This window comes from Colletotrichum acutatum (genome assembly GCF_030867785.1).
Source record: "Colletotrichum acutatum strain CBS 112980 chromosome Unknown BDZ83scaffold_13, whole genome shotgun sequence".
NCBI classification, from domain to species: domain Eukaryota; kingdom Fungi; phylum Ascomycota; class Sordariomycetes; order Glomerellales; family Glomerellaceae; genus Colletotrichum; species Colletotrichum acutatum.
Genome location: NW_026849007.1, coordinates 593770 through 607325, shown reverse-complemented (window position 1 = coordinate 607325; position 13556 = coordinate 593770). Strand labels below are relative to the sequence as shown.

Below are 13556 nucleotides of genomic sequence, written 5' to 3'. Positions count from 1 at the left end.
AGCGGCGCACCGTCTGCTTGGGAATTTGGATTGACATGTGGCGCAAATTGAGGTGGTAAGGTGTTCCGGAAATAACAGCGGGCGGGCGCGAAGGCGCCGCAGATTTGCAAGATCTGTTCATGCCAGGCACTCGTAGCGGCTAACGAGACTGGCGGCTGGGGGAGCTGTCGATACGCCGGCGGCCTGGTTCGGCGTATCCGTAGTTTGCGGCCCTGAAACGCAGGAGGCGACGACGTTTTTGCCCCGCCAAGGTTGCAAGGCTGTAAGTGTTGTTATTGATACGTTCCGTCTATCCCGTGGCATTTGGAATGAAGGGGCTAGCTGCCTGTGAGACTATAGGGTTCGGCCTTGGTCTCCAGAATTACTGGTAGTCGGGTTGGACGGTTGGCAAGACTTTCTTAAACCCCAGGTCTAGATCAGCATTCTTTGTTGATATTGTCGTTCCGTACACCTATTGGTCCCCTTGAAATGAGCTGAGCTGAGCTGAGCTTCCTGATAGTAACAAGTTTGCAGCTGGCTGAGGGATCATCTCCAAATCGAGGTGTTGGCTGTGGCAATAAAACCATAAAAGCCAAAGCCTCTCACGTAAAGGAGCCAATTGGGCAATCCAGAGGTTGAGGTGGATCTTTCCTGCAAATCTGGGCACGCGTATTGAAACCTATCGAGGATGAAGCTGCCTCTTTGGGGTCAACTCCCTCTAATGCCCTGGCTGTAAGAATCCTTCGTCCAAGGTAGTTGAACTCCCAAGACAATGGTTCAGCTGCTGATTGGCTTCGTACAGGCGGTGAGAGAGGAAACAGATCTTCTCTCCTTCGTGGTAGAGAGTTTGTGAAGCTACCGGAAGCCCCAATTGGCAGATCTGAGAGATGAGATTGGAAGAGACGCCGAGAGCAAACAAAGCTTTTGCCGCCCGCACCATCAACCACTTGGCTGGGGTCTCCCGACCCTCTGACTTAGCTGCCCTGGGTTGAACCCGGCACGATGACAACTAGAGTGTAAGACGTCAATTCCGTTGGCAGAATGCAATTCTATATCAATCATCCGAGTTCAAGTACATTCGATGAGTGTTTTTAGGATGCCCAAGACGTGCTCCGCAAATAGAGAAAAGGGTCCGACGGGTAATCAACATATGGAAGCGTCGATCCGAACCAATCTTTCCGTAGCGCCACTCAAACCCGTAGACTTCATTAGTCGGCGGGTATGATCTGCCACCAAAGAGGCCCCATTTGGTGCGACCGAGGTGCCGGTCTATTACTTGGCCCTCAAGGCCCTTCCCGTTAGAGCAAAAACGAAGGAGACGGAGTCCATGAAGTCCGAACCGATTCGAACAGCCTGTAACAGCAATCAACAAAGAGGGGAAGCGGCCGCTTTGCAGAATAATAGAAAAATCTTCCTGGTCAATACATGGGCGAGCATGCACACGAAAGGGTCGAGGAGATGTAGCCGCTGCAAGTCATTCGAGTCGTGCGTGACATGACGACACAGAGTCGAGCTGTTTGAGTCCTCTGTCTGGTTCCTCTGGTAGAGTTGTCGAAGGCTGTCCTTCCGCGGGCCCCGCACCATGCAGAGAAAACCGTTTCCAGTAAAGCTCGGAGCCGGAATTGAGGCCAGTTGCATCGATGCTGTCCACGGGTGGTATTCGAGCGGGGCTCAGGGAACTTCTTGAGAGCTTGGGACCGCTAACTCTAAGAGGGTCGTCCCTCGGCTGGCAAAACTTCGATAGCATTGCTGAAGATTTCATCGACCCGACTGGCCAGATGGGCTTATTTTCTTTGGAGGGTATCATCGCCGTGATCGCCAACCCCGGCGGGTGGGGGGTCATATGCGGCTGCTATGCGGTTGGTTCTAACAGTCACTGCTCGTTGGCCAGAACGATCCCACGTTGCTCCTATTTACCCTGAGTCGGGGGCTGGTTGATGCACATGACGAAAACACCTGTCTGTACCTAATCCAAGGAAGGTCTTTACAGAGTCCTGGTCGTCTGCAACGATGTTTGCACCAATAGTCGCCCGCCTGCAGCGCCGGCGATACGCTTGATTGGGTACAGACAGGTTGGCGGCAACTCGTCCACCAGAACGTATCATCTCTCACCTGCCACTGAAAGACGTTGTTGCAGCCGGTCTGCATCTTGACTTTTGACTTTTGACTTTTGCCTCGCAGTCCGCAATGGGAACAGGGGCAATAGCTAGTATTCCCGTGTCATGTAGCCTTTGCCCCTTTGTCTGGCAAAGGCGCAACTTGAAAGATATAGCTCGTAATCTGTCAGTTGCCGTCGGCCGAGTGGGCATGCTTGAATCGTCCGCCGAGGCGATGGCCGGGTCTGGACTAGGTAAGCTCGTAGACAAGATCCATTGCAAACGCCCCAAGCCCAAGTGTGCCTTTTGATGAGGCAGCCATTTCGAAGTTGGACCCGGCCGCGTGGGTAGAAGAGAGAGGCCGTCTTCGGTTCGTGTGTCGAAGCAAAGTAAATCGGGTGGCGTGGCGTCAGGGTTCCGTCAAATCGTTTACGGCCGATTCAGCCATATCTCCAAGCGAGAATCCCGCCCCCGCAGCGCGGACCCAGAGCAGCTATAGGGTGAATTGCCCGCCTCCCCGAGGCCGGCCCAGGAGAAGTGACCACTGACAACAGTGGGTGTCACCGGTATGCAGCTTGTGGTGTTCCGGACCTGCGATGCGGTGCACCGCTGTGCAGCTGCGGGGTGGCATGATTCTTCTATAGTTATGTAGTGTCAGGCAAGTGGGCGAGTGCCTGACTGGCCCAGAAGTACTTCTGTCTGCCTTTGGCCGGGTCGCTTCATTGTAGACACCGGCTGTCCCTGGGTTACCATCTATGTGTTGTAGGTTCGAGGCAAGGTGTATGATGATCGATCCAAGTACCTAGCTGTAGCTGCACCCGTGTCTGATGTGTCAGTACTCGTGTTTGCGTGGCGCCGAGACCCTAGTTTGACGTCGACGGCGACTATGACATTCGACGTTGACACTGATGGTTAGTGACACAAAGATGAGTCGACATATGGGTACGTCGTTCAACGTGCGCATGTCAATAAGCCAAGGATGGCGTAGAAGCACGCATGGAACATTGTCGTTTCGGTGCAAGAGACCAATGAGGGGTGGGGAGAAACCCATTGCCCCTTCGGCCGAGATGGTACGTGTGAAAGCAAAGAAGTGTCCTGTGTAGCCGTCTGCAGTGGACGTGTGTCTATACTCGTAGTTTTGCACGAATGGGTATCCGCAGTTGGGGGCTGGAATAGAATACAGCAAAGGTATCCGTACTCCGTATTCAAGTATGTATCCATAGGTAGGCATCGGTCAGAGCAGCCCAAATAGGACTTGTTGCGGTTGGCAAAGACAGTCTGGTAGGACTGGCGTTTTTTGGTTGCTAAGACTTTGCGGGCGGTGATGTCTGGCCGCCTCGTGCATTGGCATAGATTGATCGAGCTGTGCCGTTCGCTGCTTTCGTCTCCCGCGGGTGATTATCCCAACGAGCTGGTTCGGCTTTGGCGGTTCCCTGTTTGCCTTGGACCAGATCCTTGGGGACATATTGAAGGGGGCGGGCGACCTTGGTGAGAGACAGATCAGAAAAGGCATTTCTTGGATTCCTCTCTGCGCGTTAGACAACTAAGCGCCCGTGCCAATGCTTCTCGAACAAAAAAGCATTGTCGTGACCGCTGGGCTGGGATTGAAGAGGGCACTGTGTAATGTGCATCCTTGAGACAAACCATGACCAGCTGTGATTGCGGCCGTAAGATGAAAGTGGGGGAGAAGAGCAGGCCTTGTTATTGATCGCGTGGACACCGCCCAAAAGAGAAGGCCTTTCGAGGAGTTGAAGGCTGGAAGCTTGGGAGTCGAAAGGAGTTTGGGATTTTGACGGGAGCATCAGGCTAGATGACCGGGCTGGAAGCGTACGATACTCAAGCCCTGAGAGGCAATGCGGCAGGGGCCCGGCTGTGATTTATCAATTCAACCGTCCGGGGCTCCTTCTGCCTTGCTTATTGCTGGTGGTGGTTCCTACCAATGCTGGCAGTTGCTGCTCTTGCTCTTGCTCTTCCTCTTGCGCCTGTTCTCGAACTCTGACTCCTGCCCCATACATCGTGAGGTGGGCAGGTCCAGCAGGCCGGAGCATCTGGCGAGGAAGCGACAGAGGGTTTCGGGAAGTCGGTCCTCCCAGCGCTGTTTCCACACCCAGGCCTTAGGTACACAGCACAGAGAACATACCTCAAGTAGCCAGGTACACCGTATACGGATACCTCTTGCCTAAGGACTAAGGTAGATGGACGGGTCGGTCCAGATCGCTCCTTACATAATCCCGCGACCGCTCATGTTTGGTTTGTGCTGGAGAAGACGGGATGAAGTGTGCAATGCACATGCCTCGCTCCGGTGCTTGGGCTCTCTGAATCTCTGATGGGGCCCATGGGAAATCTCGAGTTCGTCTCTCGTTCTGTCTCCGCAAAGCGCCTGGACCCCAATGCGCCCAGAGAGCCGTGTCCCGTTTCCCCCGACGAATCTCATGAGAGTTGAGATACAGTATGAGCAGTGTTTCTCCATAGTAAGTGACACTGGAATATCCGTAAAACAGCCCAAAAACACGCGCACACACTGGGAGCTTGAGAAAGAAGTGGCCCATCCGTACCGAATCCCTGGCCCACGTTCAAATCCCTGTCCTATCCGCCCAAACGTGAAATCCACACCAGCCCGTCCATGGGATCCAACAGTGCAAATCCCCTGTTCCGGCGTCGAGAAAACCCAGCCTAAAAGACCAACGCATAAGAAAGTGGCTAGTGCAGGGCACCCAGATACGTGGGACAGTCTATCGGGTAACCATACAGTGGGCAAACGGGTTATTACGGATACCTATCTCAGTGGCTCAGAGATAAGTCTGACAGTAAAACCAACTGTGACGAGAGTGAGACAGACAAGACAGCATGTCAAGGAAAAGAACAAGCAAACAATCCCAACCGCTAGAAGAAGAATAGAGACGTAACCTGAAATGGGCTTTGCCATGAGCAAGGGGAGAACCAGGCTCCGTCTGCGGGCTCATGAGACCGCCCGCTCGTTGGGACACCACACACACACATACGGATACACACCCCAGATCGACTCATATCTGACACGTGCTGGCAATGAGGAAGTAAAGGAGCGGTAAAGGGGAGACACATCTGATCTGATGAACAAACACGAGGGCCGAACAGCAGGCAGGTTTGCGGCTTGCTAGGCTTTTCGCCAACATGGATTCGCGAATCCTTCCTGTTGGTAACGGAAGTTCAATCCCTCTCTCTTTCTTTTCTCACCTAACCCTTACCTTGCTGCTTCGCCTCAGCATTGCTGCCAACCTATCCTTCCCCTCGGGATTTTGGGACGTGAAATTTTCCCCTTTGACGGGGTTTTTTGCGATCCTGGGGTGGTCTCGGGGATGAAGTACTGGGATCGTCGTCGGTCTATGGACGGGAATACCATCCGACCGGGGGTCAGTTGGGATTGGAAGGGGGCGAGGGGGCGAGGGGGCGAGAGGGAGACCTAACGGTTTGGAAGTCACATCGCGGCGCGAGTGAACCTCACTAATAACCTAAAAGACATTTCGTTTGGGTAGAAGATGGGGCCATGTCGTAAAGTCTGGACTCTGAATTTCTGGAGAGAACTTGCCCTGATCAGCAAGGGACGGAGGACAGACGGAGAAAATGCCTAGGTACCTAGTCCAGAAGGAAACAATGGTATTACACTGCAAAGTACGTATCTTTTGCAATTCAACTCTCCGGAATCTCCCAGATATTCAATTGCAGCCTTTGGCGCGCGTATTAAGGGACAGCGGGAAGACGGAGGTGATGATAAGCTACGATATATGCACATTGAAATGAACAAGGTGCAACCACCCGCATTTAGCCACTCTTCGAAAAAAGAGGCGTGTCTACCTCTCCGTACCTGACCGTTTGATCGCTGGACCACGCGCTTGTCCTCCCTGCCCCCTTCCTCACGATACCTAAATGCATGTACAAACAGGTACGGAGGACGGTGTGTTCCTCTTTGGGGGCGCTAGGTCCGACATCTCGTTCCATTGGCCTGGCTCCTAAAGGGAAAGAAGAGGGGGGGCAACGGTACGTAGCTTAGAGGTTGGATTTTCAACGAGGCGAGATGCCGTGATGCCTTACTTTACTTTAATCCTTCCCCCCCCTCCTTTCCCTTGGTCTCCGATGAAGTGTCCAATCCCATTGCTTGATTGATTTTTGCGGATTACTCTTTCCAGCTCGGGCGAGGAGTCGGGACCCAAGCCACGCGAGGCCTGTCGGGCTGTGGCTCACTTCAGGTTTCTTACGCAGGTGTCTCGCCAGATGGTAGCCAAAGGGTTTTGCATTTACTACATGGGTGTCGTTACTAGTTAGGAGCGTGGACGGATACTATCAGCCCAGGCCAGACTCAACCAGGGGGACCAGATGTTGCGAAAAGCTCGGATGGACAACAACAGAAGCGGAGGTTCCTCGGTTCATTCAATTGAACAACCAACGCATACGCTTTTTCTTCCCCTTTCGTTTGGTTATGGGGTGGGGTTTCCCGTATCTCCCTGCGGCCTGCATCTTATATCGCATCGGTCAAACACACCCCATCACGGAGTGGAGGACGCTGCCGTTCCCGGAACCGTACCTCTCTACGTACGGATAACCCTTTCTGAGATTCGAGAACCACAGGAACCACAGAATGGAGATGGGCCGAGGAACGGGGCGCCGGGGAAAGCGCCCTCTTGCATCTACTGCGTATCTGGGCTAGCTCGCTGCGAAAGATTACACTTATATCCGCGACCCGGTGCGGGAAGGTAAAAAAGAAGGGAAAGGGAGGCCCGTCCGACTAAACCATTTCGGGTCCGGCTTGCTATCAACAGATGGCGGGCCCCCCGTCCGTCCCGTTCGAATGATATGTATCCGTACCACGGAGTAAGTGGTGCACAACATACCGCAGGTTGAAGGGACTAGGACTAATAAGGTGGTCGGTGATATTCCGTACGGAGTGCACTTCGTAGCTGGCTGGTTTCTTTTTTGTTTTCTTTTATTTCCTGCTCCCCTTTTTCTGATTGCACAGAGTCGATCTAGATTTCGCAGCCCGCAAATGATATCTCAAATGGTAGTATGTACTATACAAAGTCCCAACATCGCTTGCGGAAAGGAAAAAAAAGGTGTGCAGCCAATTGGCGAATCCGTTTCGACGTTTTTTTCTTTCGATCCGAGGTTCTGGTTGCCGGCTTTTTCTTCAACACCAGCTTTTCGGTCCTCAACCCAACAAACACACAACCCCGTTCTTCCCATTCCTGTCTCCTGGATCCCGTACGCCCGTTCTTTCCTTACATTCCTTGGCCCTTTACCGCCCTTTCCTGTCATCAGTGAGACAGGGAAAACCGACCCAGGACCAGCAGCGGCTGGAATGCTAAGACCCTAAGAAGGGATGTGGACGGGAAGGCTGAAAACTAATAACCTAGCCACAAAGTTGAAGGGGGGTTCTCTCAGAGCTTTAATTACAAACGAATAATCCCATATCCCTATTCGCAGGTCTGGGCTATAGTATTTCAGGGCTTGGTTGGCTTGGTACGGTACTTTTGCATCAGCCACAAAAGCTGTCTCCTCTAGTCTTGCACCGTACCTTTCGTAGGCACTTTCCTCGAAGGTGGGAGGCAGCACGCTACGGAACGCCTGAATATGAGCAATGGCGCGCGCCATCTTTCTAGGCAAGCTAGGCTAGCTGATCGCTTACCGCCCTTCTCAGGATTTCCTTCGAACCTGGGCAACTGGGCGGCCAACAACCATGACCTGGGGGCGTGGGCTGGCTTTAGTTGGAGAGAGCATGTCATTATAGCCTATGCCTGTGCCGAGCCTCTCTCTCTCTCCCTCCCTCTAAAGTTAGCGTTAGCGCACCCGACGATACGGGACTTGTGATGGTGGGTGTTTTTGTTTGTATGAGGCGTCCAAGGCGTGCATAGTAAAGGTGTTTGTTGTTTCTTCTCCGCGGATGCAACAAGCGGTCTTCGAGAGTCGTTATCCTTCAGGCTTCAAAAGTCTCACCTCCTGTGTGTGCCTATGTTGTCTCTGAGCCTCACATGCAATGCAATAAGCCAGGTTCCAGACTCTGCACATCTTGCTTCCTGCTGCTGCAAGTTCACAGAGCGCACAATGTATGTACGATGAGAAAGGGGGGGGGGGGTTCTTAGCTAAGACGTGTATCACGGATGTCAGACTCAGGAACGAACACCACCTTCAAGAGTTTTGGGCTCCTCGGCTTCCCATGGGAGGGAGAGAAACAGAAAGAGAAAGACAAGAGACTTTGGATGGGATTGGACAAGGGAGACAGACATACACCCCTCTCGTCCCCGATGGGCTAAGCTCCGGACATATTCCAGAGCCAGCTCCGTGCGAATCCCCGGGTCTGGGACCCACTTTTAGCAATTCCCACAGTCCCGTCGTGCCTCTTTCCTGGGACAGGGATATCTGCGACCTGGTGGCTCTGGACAGGGTTGCCAGGGTTTTCAGAAAGACTCCACTTTGGGGACACGGTTCCAGTCTTTCAGTCCCCAGTCAGAGGGCCCCCAGAGTTCCCAGTGCCAGAGATTCGCACATCTCAGAAACCAGAAAAGCTCGGACATTCTTCCCAATTGGAAGGTACTAGGGCCCCCCGCTTCTCTGGGCCTCGCCTTCTCCACCTTTTTGTGCCAACCGACCTGATGCCCATGGTTCATTCACCAGTGACCACCTCACAATCATAGATGGTGAGAGGAGAGGTGAGCGCAGACACAGACCGGGACGGGATAGAGTGTTCGTCGTTGTCTTCCAACACGCCCACTCGCCGCCGCCCCTCCCTCGTCTCCCGTCCTCCGGGCAGACTCCTCGTCCAACCCAACTTCCGTGCTTTTCCAATGGAAGAGAACCTGAGCCTCTGAGGTGGAGTGTGGATTGTGGATTGCTGGGATGGGTTTCTGTCGATACGTATCGTCGTCTCCCCACCCGCCACGACCACCCCCATCCACACAGTCCACGATTCCACGCACAGCACACCCCTGTCCCAGTCACAGTCCCAGTCCCAATCCCCGGTCCCAAGTGTCCCAGCGCCTGTGCTGACGCTTGGTATGCTTGGTGCTAGCTGGCTGGAATGTGTCTCTGGGCTGTCGGGTGTCTGTCGCAATTCTGGTGTGTCCTTTCCTCCGGTACGGCCAGGCTAGGTACGTACCTCTCAAACACTTTAGCAGCAGCAGGAGGGGGACCCGCCTCATTTGTGGATCTCGTCTCCGGCATGGGGCCATTCCACTCGTCGAGGAGCCATGGGAGCCACCGTGCTGTGACCAGTCACCACTTTCCCAGCGAGGTGGGTTTTTAGTGTTACCACTGCATTGGAGTCCATGTTTGGTTTGGCCGCCGTCTGGTCTTTTTGTGGTGGGTTTTCTGTCTCTTGCGCCTTGCCCCGTCTCCTGCCCGGTCTCTTTCGTACTGCCCACGCCTCTCTGTTGTGTCTGCACTGCACTACATACATACTTCCCGGATACGCTGCGCTGTGCTGTGCTGTGCTGTGCTGTGCTGCCATATCTGCTTGGTACGGATACAGATACAGATACGTCGCTGCAAATTGCATCAAGTTGCCAAATTGACCGACCGACCGACCGACCGGGCATAGAGCAGCACCTGTATGGAGCATGGGACGTGAACATGAACATGTGGTGCGCACCGGGGGGGTGGATGAGGACAACTGCAAAGTCTGGGACCGAACTGGCATTGGCGTTCGTAGGTGAATGGATTGGATTGGTCGTGTCGTGGAGCTGCAACCCGACGCAAGACGCAACCTGCAAGAGTAGAAAGAGGCAGAGCCACCGGTAATGAGAGAGAGAGAATAGTCTAGGGACACAGTAGAGTAAGGTTGCATGAGGAGTTGAAGAGAGAGAGGAGGTATGTGTATCCGTACCTTAGGCAGTACTGTACACCAAAGGTAGTGTGTCAAGGTACATTTACGAATAGAGAATGGAAGACCAGACTCAGAGTCCAGAAGCCACCACCCCCAATGGAAGTCACCAAGGAAAACCAAACCCAAGCCTGGCACCTGCCTTTCCACCCAGCACTAGCCCTTCTCGACTCTAGCCTCCCTCAACCTTGCCTCTTAGCACGCTGCACCTTGTTTTCCCACTTTTTTCCACACTTCCTTTCAACCACGTCCTCCCCGTCAACTTACTTTGCTTTCCCGTCCTTCTTCTTCCTCGTCTTCCCCCTTCTTACACCACACCCTCTCTCCCAGGCCGACTCATCCCGAACAACTTGAGCAGTTCGTTCGCGATCCGACTCCTGCTCTCTCTCTCTCTCTCCCTCTCTCGTCCGTCCCCCCTCAAAAAAAGGCCACGGCAAGAAGAGGACAAACTACCGTCTTGCGAAGGATCTTGCTTTCGCCAGCACTCACATCTCAACTTTCCCGCTTCGCTGTAACCGCCGACGATCGACGCCCAGTTCATCGCCTCCGGCCTTGGTCCCATCTGTCTAAGACTGCACGAACCAACATCGCCCAACCACACAGCACCATTTCTCCCGCCCATCTTCCCATTACACCTCACCCACGCCACCCGTACACTCGATTCGATACAAAACGACAAACAGACTTCTCGTTTCTCTCAAAAAACAATTGTCCCTCTCGCAAACTTATCTAAACAGCAGCAACCTAGTCCTGTTCGATTGGATTTTAGTGCACTGCAGATCCTACCATCTATCCTCAGAACAGCCCACAATTGACCCAGGGATCCCACGTTTTCGAAATCGATCCGACTAAAACACCAACCTGCAACAACATCGCCAAACATGAGTTCGCCAGCACAGGCCGGGCCTTCGGTCCCGAAGGAGAAGAAGGGTTTGGGCAAGATTCTGTCTCGCGCCAAGACTGTCTTCAAGAGGGGCGATAGCTCCAAGCGCATGTCGACCCTGTCCACCACTGGACAGCAGTCTTCTGCGCAAGCCGCTACTCCTGGGTAAGCAAGACATTTCGCATGCCTTGTCGTCTTTAACTGTTTTTGGTGTCACGGCACCCTGCCTGCGTTACCTGTCTAACGTGCATACAGTCCGTCCACCGCCGCTCCCGCGACCGAGCAACCTGCCGCTGCCGCCACCACCACCAAGGAGACCGCCAAGGATACCACCAAGAAGGAGGCGCCTAAGAGCAAGTACGAGGACCTCGAGGGCGTCACCAGAGTTCCTCGATCCGAGCTCTTTGAGGAGCGCGCCAGGAAGTTGGGCGAGAGGTTCGGTCTCGAGATCAAGCAGAGCGAGTGGATCTCTACCGAGGGTACTGCTCTCCGCGTCGAGAAGCCCATTCGCATGCGCGTCCACCGAACCTGCCACAAGTGCAATGCCACCTTTGCTGCCGCCAAAGAGTGCCCGGGCTGCCAGCACGTTCGTTGCACCAAGTGCGTCCGCCACCCGCCCAAGCGGACCGAGGCCGAGCGCATCGCCAGCCGGGAGAAGCGGGCCGCCATTCTCAAGGCTCAGAAGGAGAACGCACCCATCGTTCCCGACTACTCCTACGACGCCAAGAACGCAAAGGATATTGTCCTCAAGCGCCCCAGCAAGACCGGAGGACAGGATCTCATTTACAAGAAGCCGCGCCAGAGGGTCAGGAGAACTTGCCACGAGTGCCAGACGCTCTTCACTGCTGGCAGCAAGACATGCTCCAAGTGCAGCCACAACCGCTGCACCGACTGTCCCAGAGACCCGTATGTTGCACCATTCTGTGTGTCAAGGAGACTGACAGCTAACATTATATCAGGCCCAAGAAGGACAAGTATCCGTTTGGCTACCCTGGCGATGAATTTGGTCCCAATGCTGTGCCGCATCACGAATGCCACAAGTGCAAGACGATATACCCTGGCGGTGTGGAAGATGGAACCGCATGCAAGAAATGTCAGCATGAGAAGTGTGTCGACTGTTCTCGTCTGAAGCCACGCAAGGTCGAACCCGAGCCAGACCCAGAGATACTCAAGAGCATACAGGCCAAGATCGAGAGTCTAAAACTCAAGTAATGACACAGCCAGCCATGAACTTTTACACCGTCCAACTTGATTGAGTTGGATTGGAGGCTCTTGGACATGGCGGAGTGGTGGACCTCTACTAGCGAGCCTTCGGCATTTACTGGTCAACCTCCATTACAACGCAGCACCACAGGACCTTCATCCGATTTGTTCATGTTGCACATGCATTCAACATCTCTTTTCATTTCTTGCACTACAACGACACTACACGACCATCCATCACCATCATCATCTGCATCACATCATACCTTTTATTCCGCCGCTGCCATGCATACCCCTCTGTCTTGGCCACCAGTCAGAGGGATGACGATGAACAAGAAGCACTGACGCACCACGCGATCACGACCCAGCATTGTCTCGACCACACAAAAGTACCTTTTACTGCCGAGCGAAGCGACCTATACCTACTGCATACAACTAGCCTGTTTCGAAGAGAAAAAGAAAGGAAGAATTGAGGGAGAGAAGACGTACCCTGACGCACCTGGATTGGGAGGAGGGGGTGGATCAGGCCATAATCGCGGAAGACGGGACGAATCGGAGTCTGGCGGCTTGGAATGAAGCAGAGGAGTTGCATTGCAGCGACAAAGAACAGAGCAGTAATGTTAGGCGTACGGACCAGAACCGACAATACGGGTCCAATCAGGGTGGGCGGATTAGCCTACAAGCGGAAAGCGAATTATTCTCCTTTCATCTCATCGTCACCTTCTTCCCATCTCTCACGAACCATCATTTACTCATACTACTACCATTTGGTACTTTTTATCAAAGTATACCCAAAGAACGGGCATTTTTGACCCCAAAACTTGGCTTTTGGATAGGCTATTGTCCCTTTCCGCCCATTGTGTCATTTGAGACCGTGATCGACCTATTACCGTGAAATATCCGAGAACGTATCATCGGCCCGAATGTTCGGGGTGTTTCTTCACTGGGATCATAATCTCATCTGACCTTTCTCTAGTGCTAGGTGACGAAGACTGAGTCGTTCGTTGTGTGTTTTTTCCTCCGACGATGTCACGTAGTGTAACGTAACCTGCGTATGTCTTAATTCCAAAACTGTTAAGACGTGCCGAGGTGCCAAAAAAGCAAGTTTGGACAGAAAACGGGATTTTGGTCATGATTGAGTTGTCGCCTACCATGGTACGAAGCCTACCGGTACAGATAATTTGCCAAGCACAGACCGACGACCCATTAGATACCCGCTTCAAAACCTGGGAAGCCGGTCGGCAACGGTTTTTTCTGGATGGTCAGTCGTGTCGTTGCGTATTTTGGGGGCTTTGCTGGCACTACCTACACGAGCCCGTGAGCCCGGGAGGTGGTGGTGGTGGTGGTTGAAAGGGGGTGGCGGAAGCGGGAATCGGGATCATTGGATGCGGTGTGATGGAGGGGTGTGTGTGTGTGTGGTCTACCGTCTTCCTAAGGTAATGTGTGTGTGGGTGAGCTGGGTGTTGGTGTTCCATTGGGGGCTGGGTTGGCGGGCGGTGTTGTAGTTGGGAGGGCGGATTGGATACGGATTCTCGGGGCTTTCATTTGG

General features: G+C 53.5%; 3 protein-coding genes across 3 annotated transcripts; 2 read left to right on the top strand and 1 right to left on the bottom strand.

The window, feature by feature from the left end:
- Window positions 1-566: 566 nt before the first annotated feature.
- Window positions 567-1010, bottom strand: BDZ83DRAFT_607170 (uncharacterized protein). Its single transcript, XM_060507412.1, has one exon. The coding sequence runs from the start codon at window positions 917-919 to the stop codon at window positions 698-700; it is 222 nt and encodes a 73-aa protein (XP_060369272.1). The 5' UTR covers window positions 920-1010; the 3' UTR covers window positions 567-697.
- A 3455-nt stretch (window positions 1011-4465) lies between these two features.
- On the top strand, window positions 4466-5161 carry BDZ83DRAFT_727578 (uncharacterized protein; the record flags this gene model as incomplete). The annotated part of the gene is made up of 2 exons (XM_060512788.1): window positions 4466-4546; window positions 4577-5161. The coding sequence occupies 2 exons, from the start codon at window positions 4466-4468 to the stop codon at window positions 4979-4981; spliced, it is 486 nt and encodes a 161-aa protein (XP_060369271.1). The 3' UTR covers window positions 4982-5161.
- A 5641-nt stretch (window positions 5162-10802) lies between these two features.
- Window positions 10803-12016, top strand: BDZ83DRAFT_748653 (uncharacterized protein; the record flags this gene model as incomplete). The annotated part of the gene is made up of 3 exons (XM_060513649.1): window positions 10803-10969; window positions 11060-11710; window positions 11764-12016. The coding sequence occupies 3 exons, from the start codon at window positions 10803-10805 to the stop codon at window positions 12014-12016; spliced, it is 1071 nt and encodes a 356-aa protein (XP_060369270.1).
- Between the last annotated feature and the right edge of the window lie 1540 nt (window positions 12017-13556).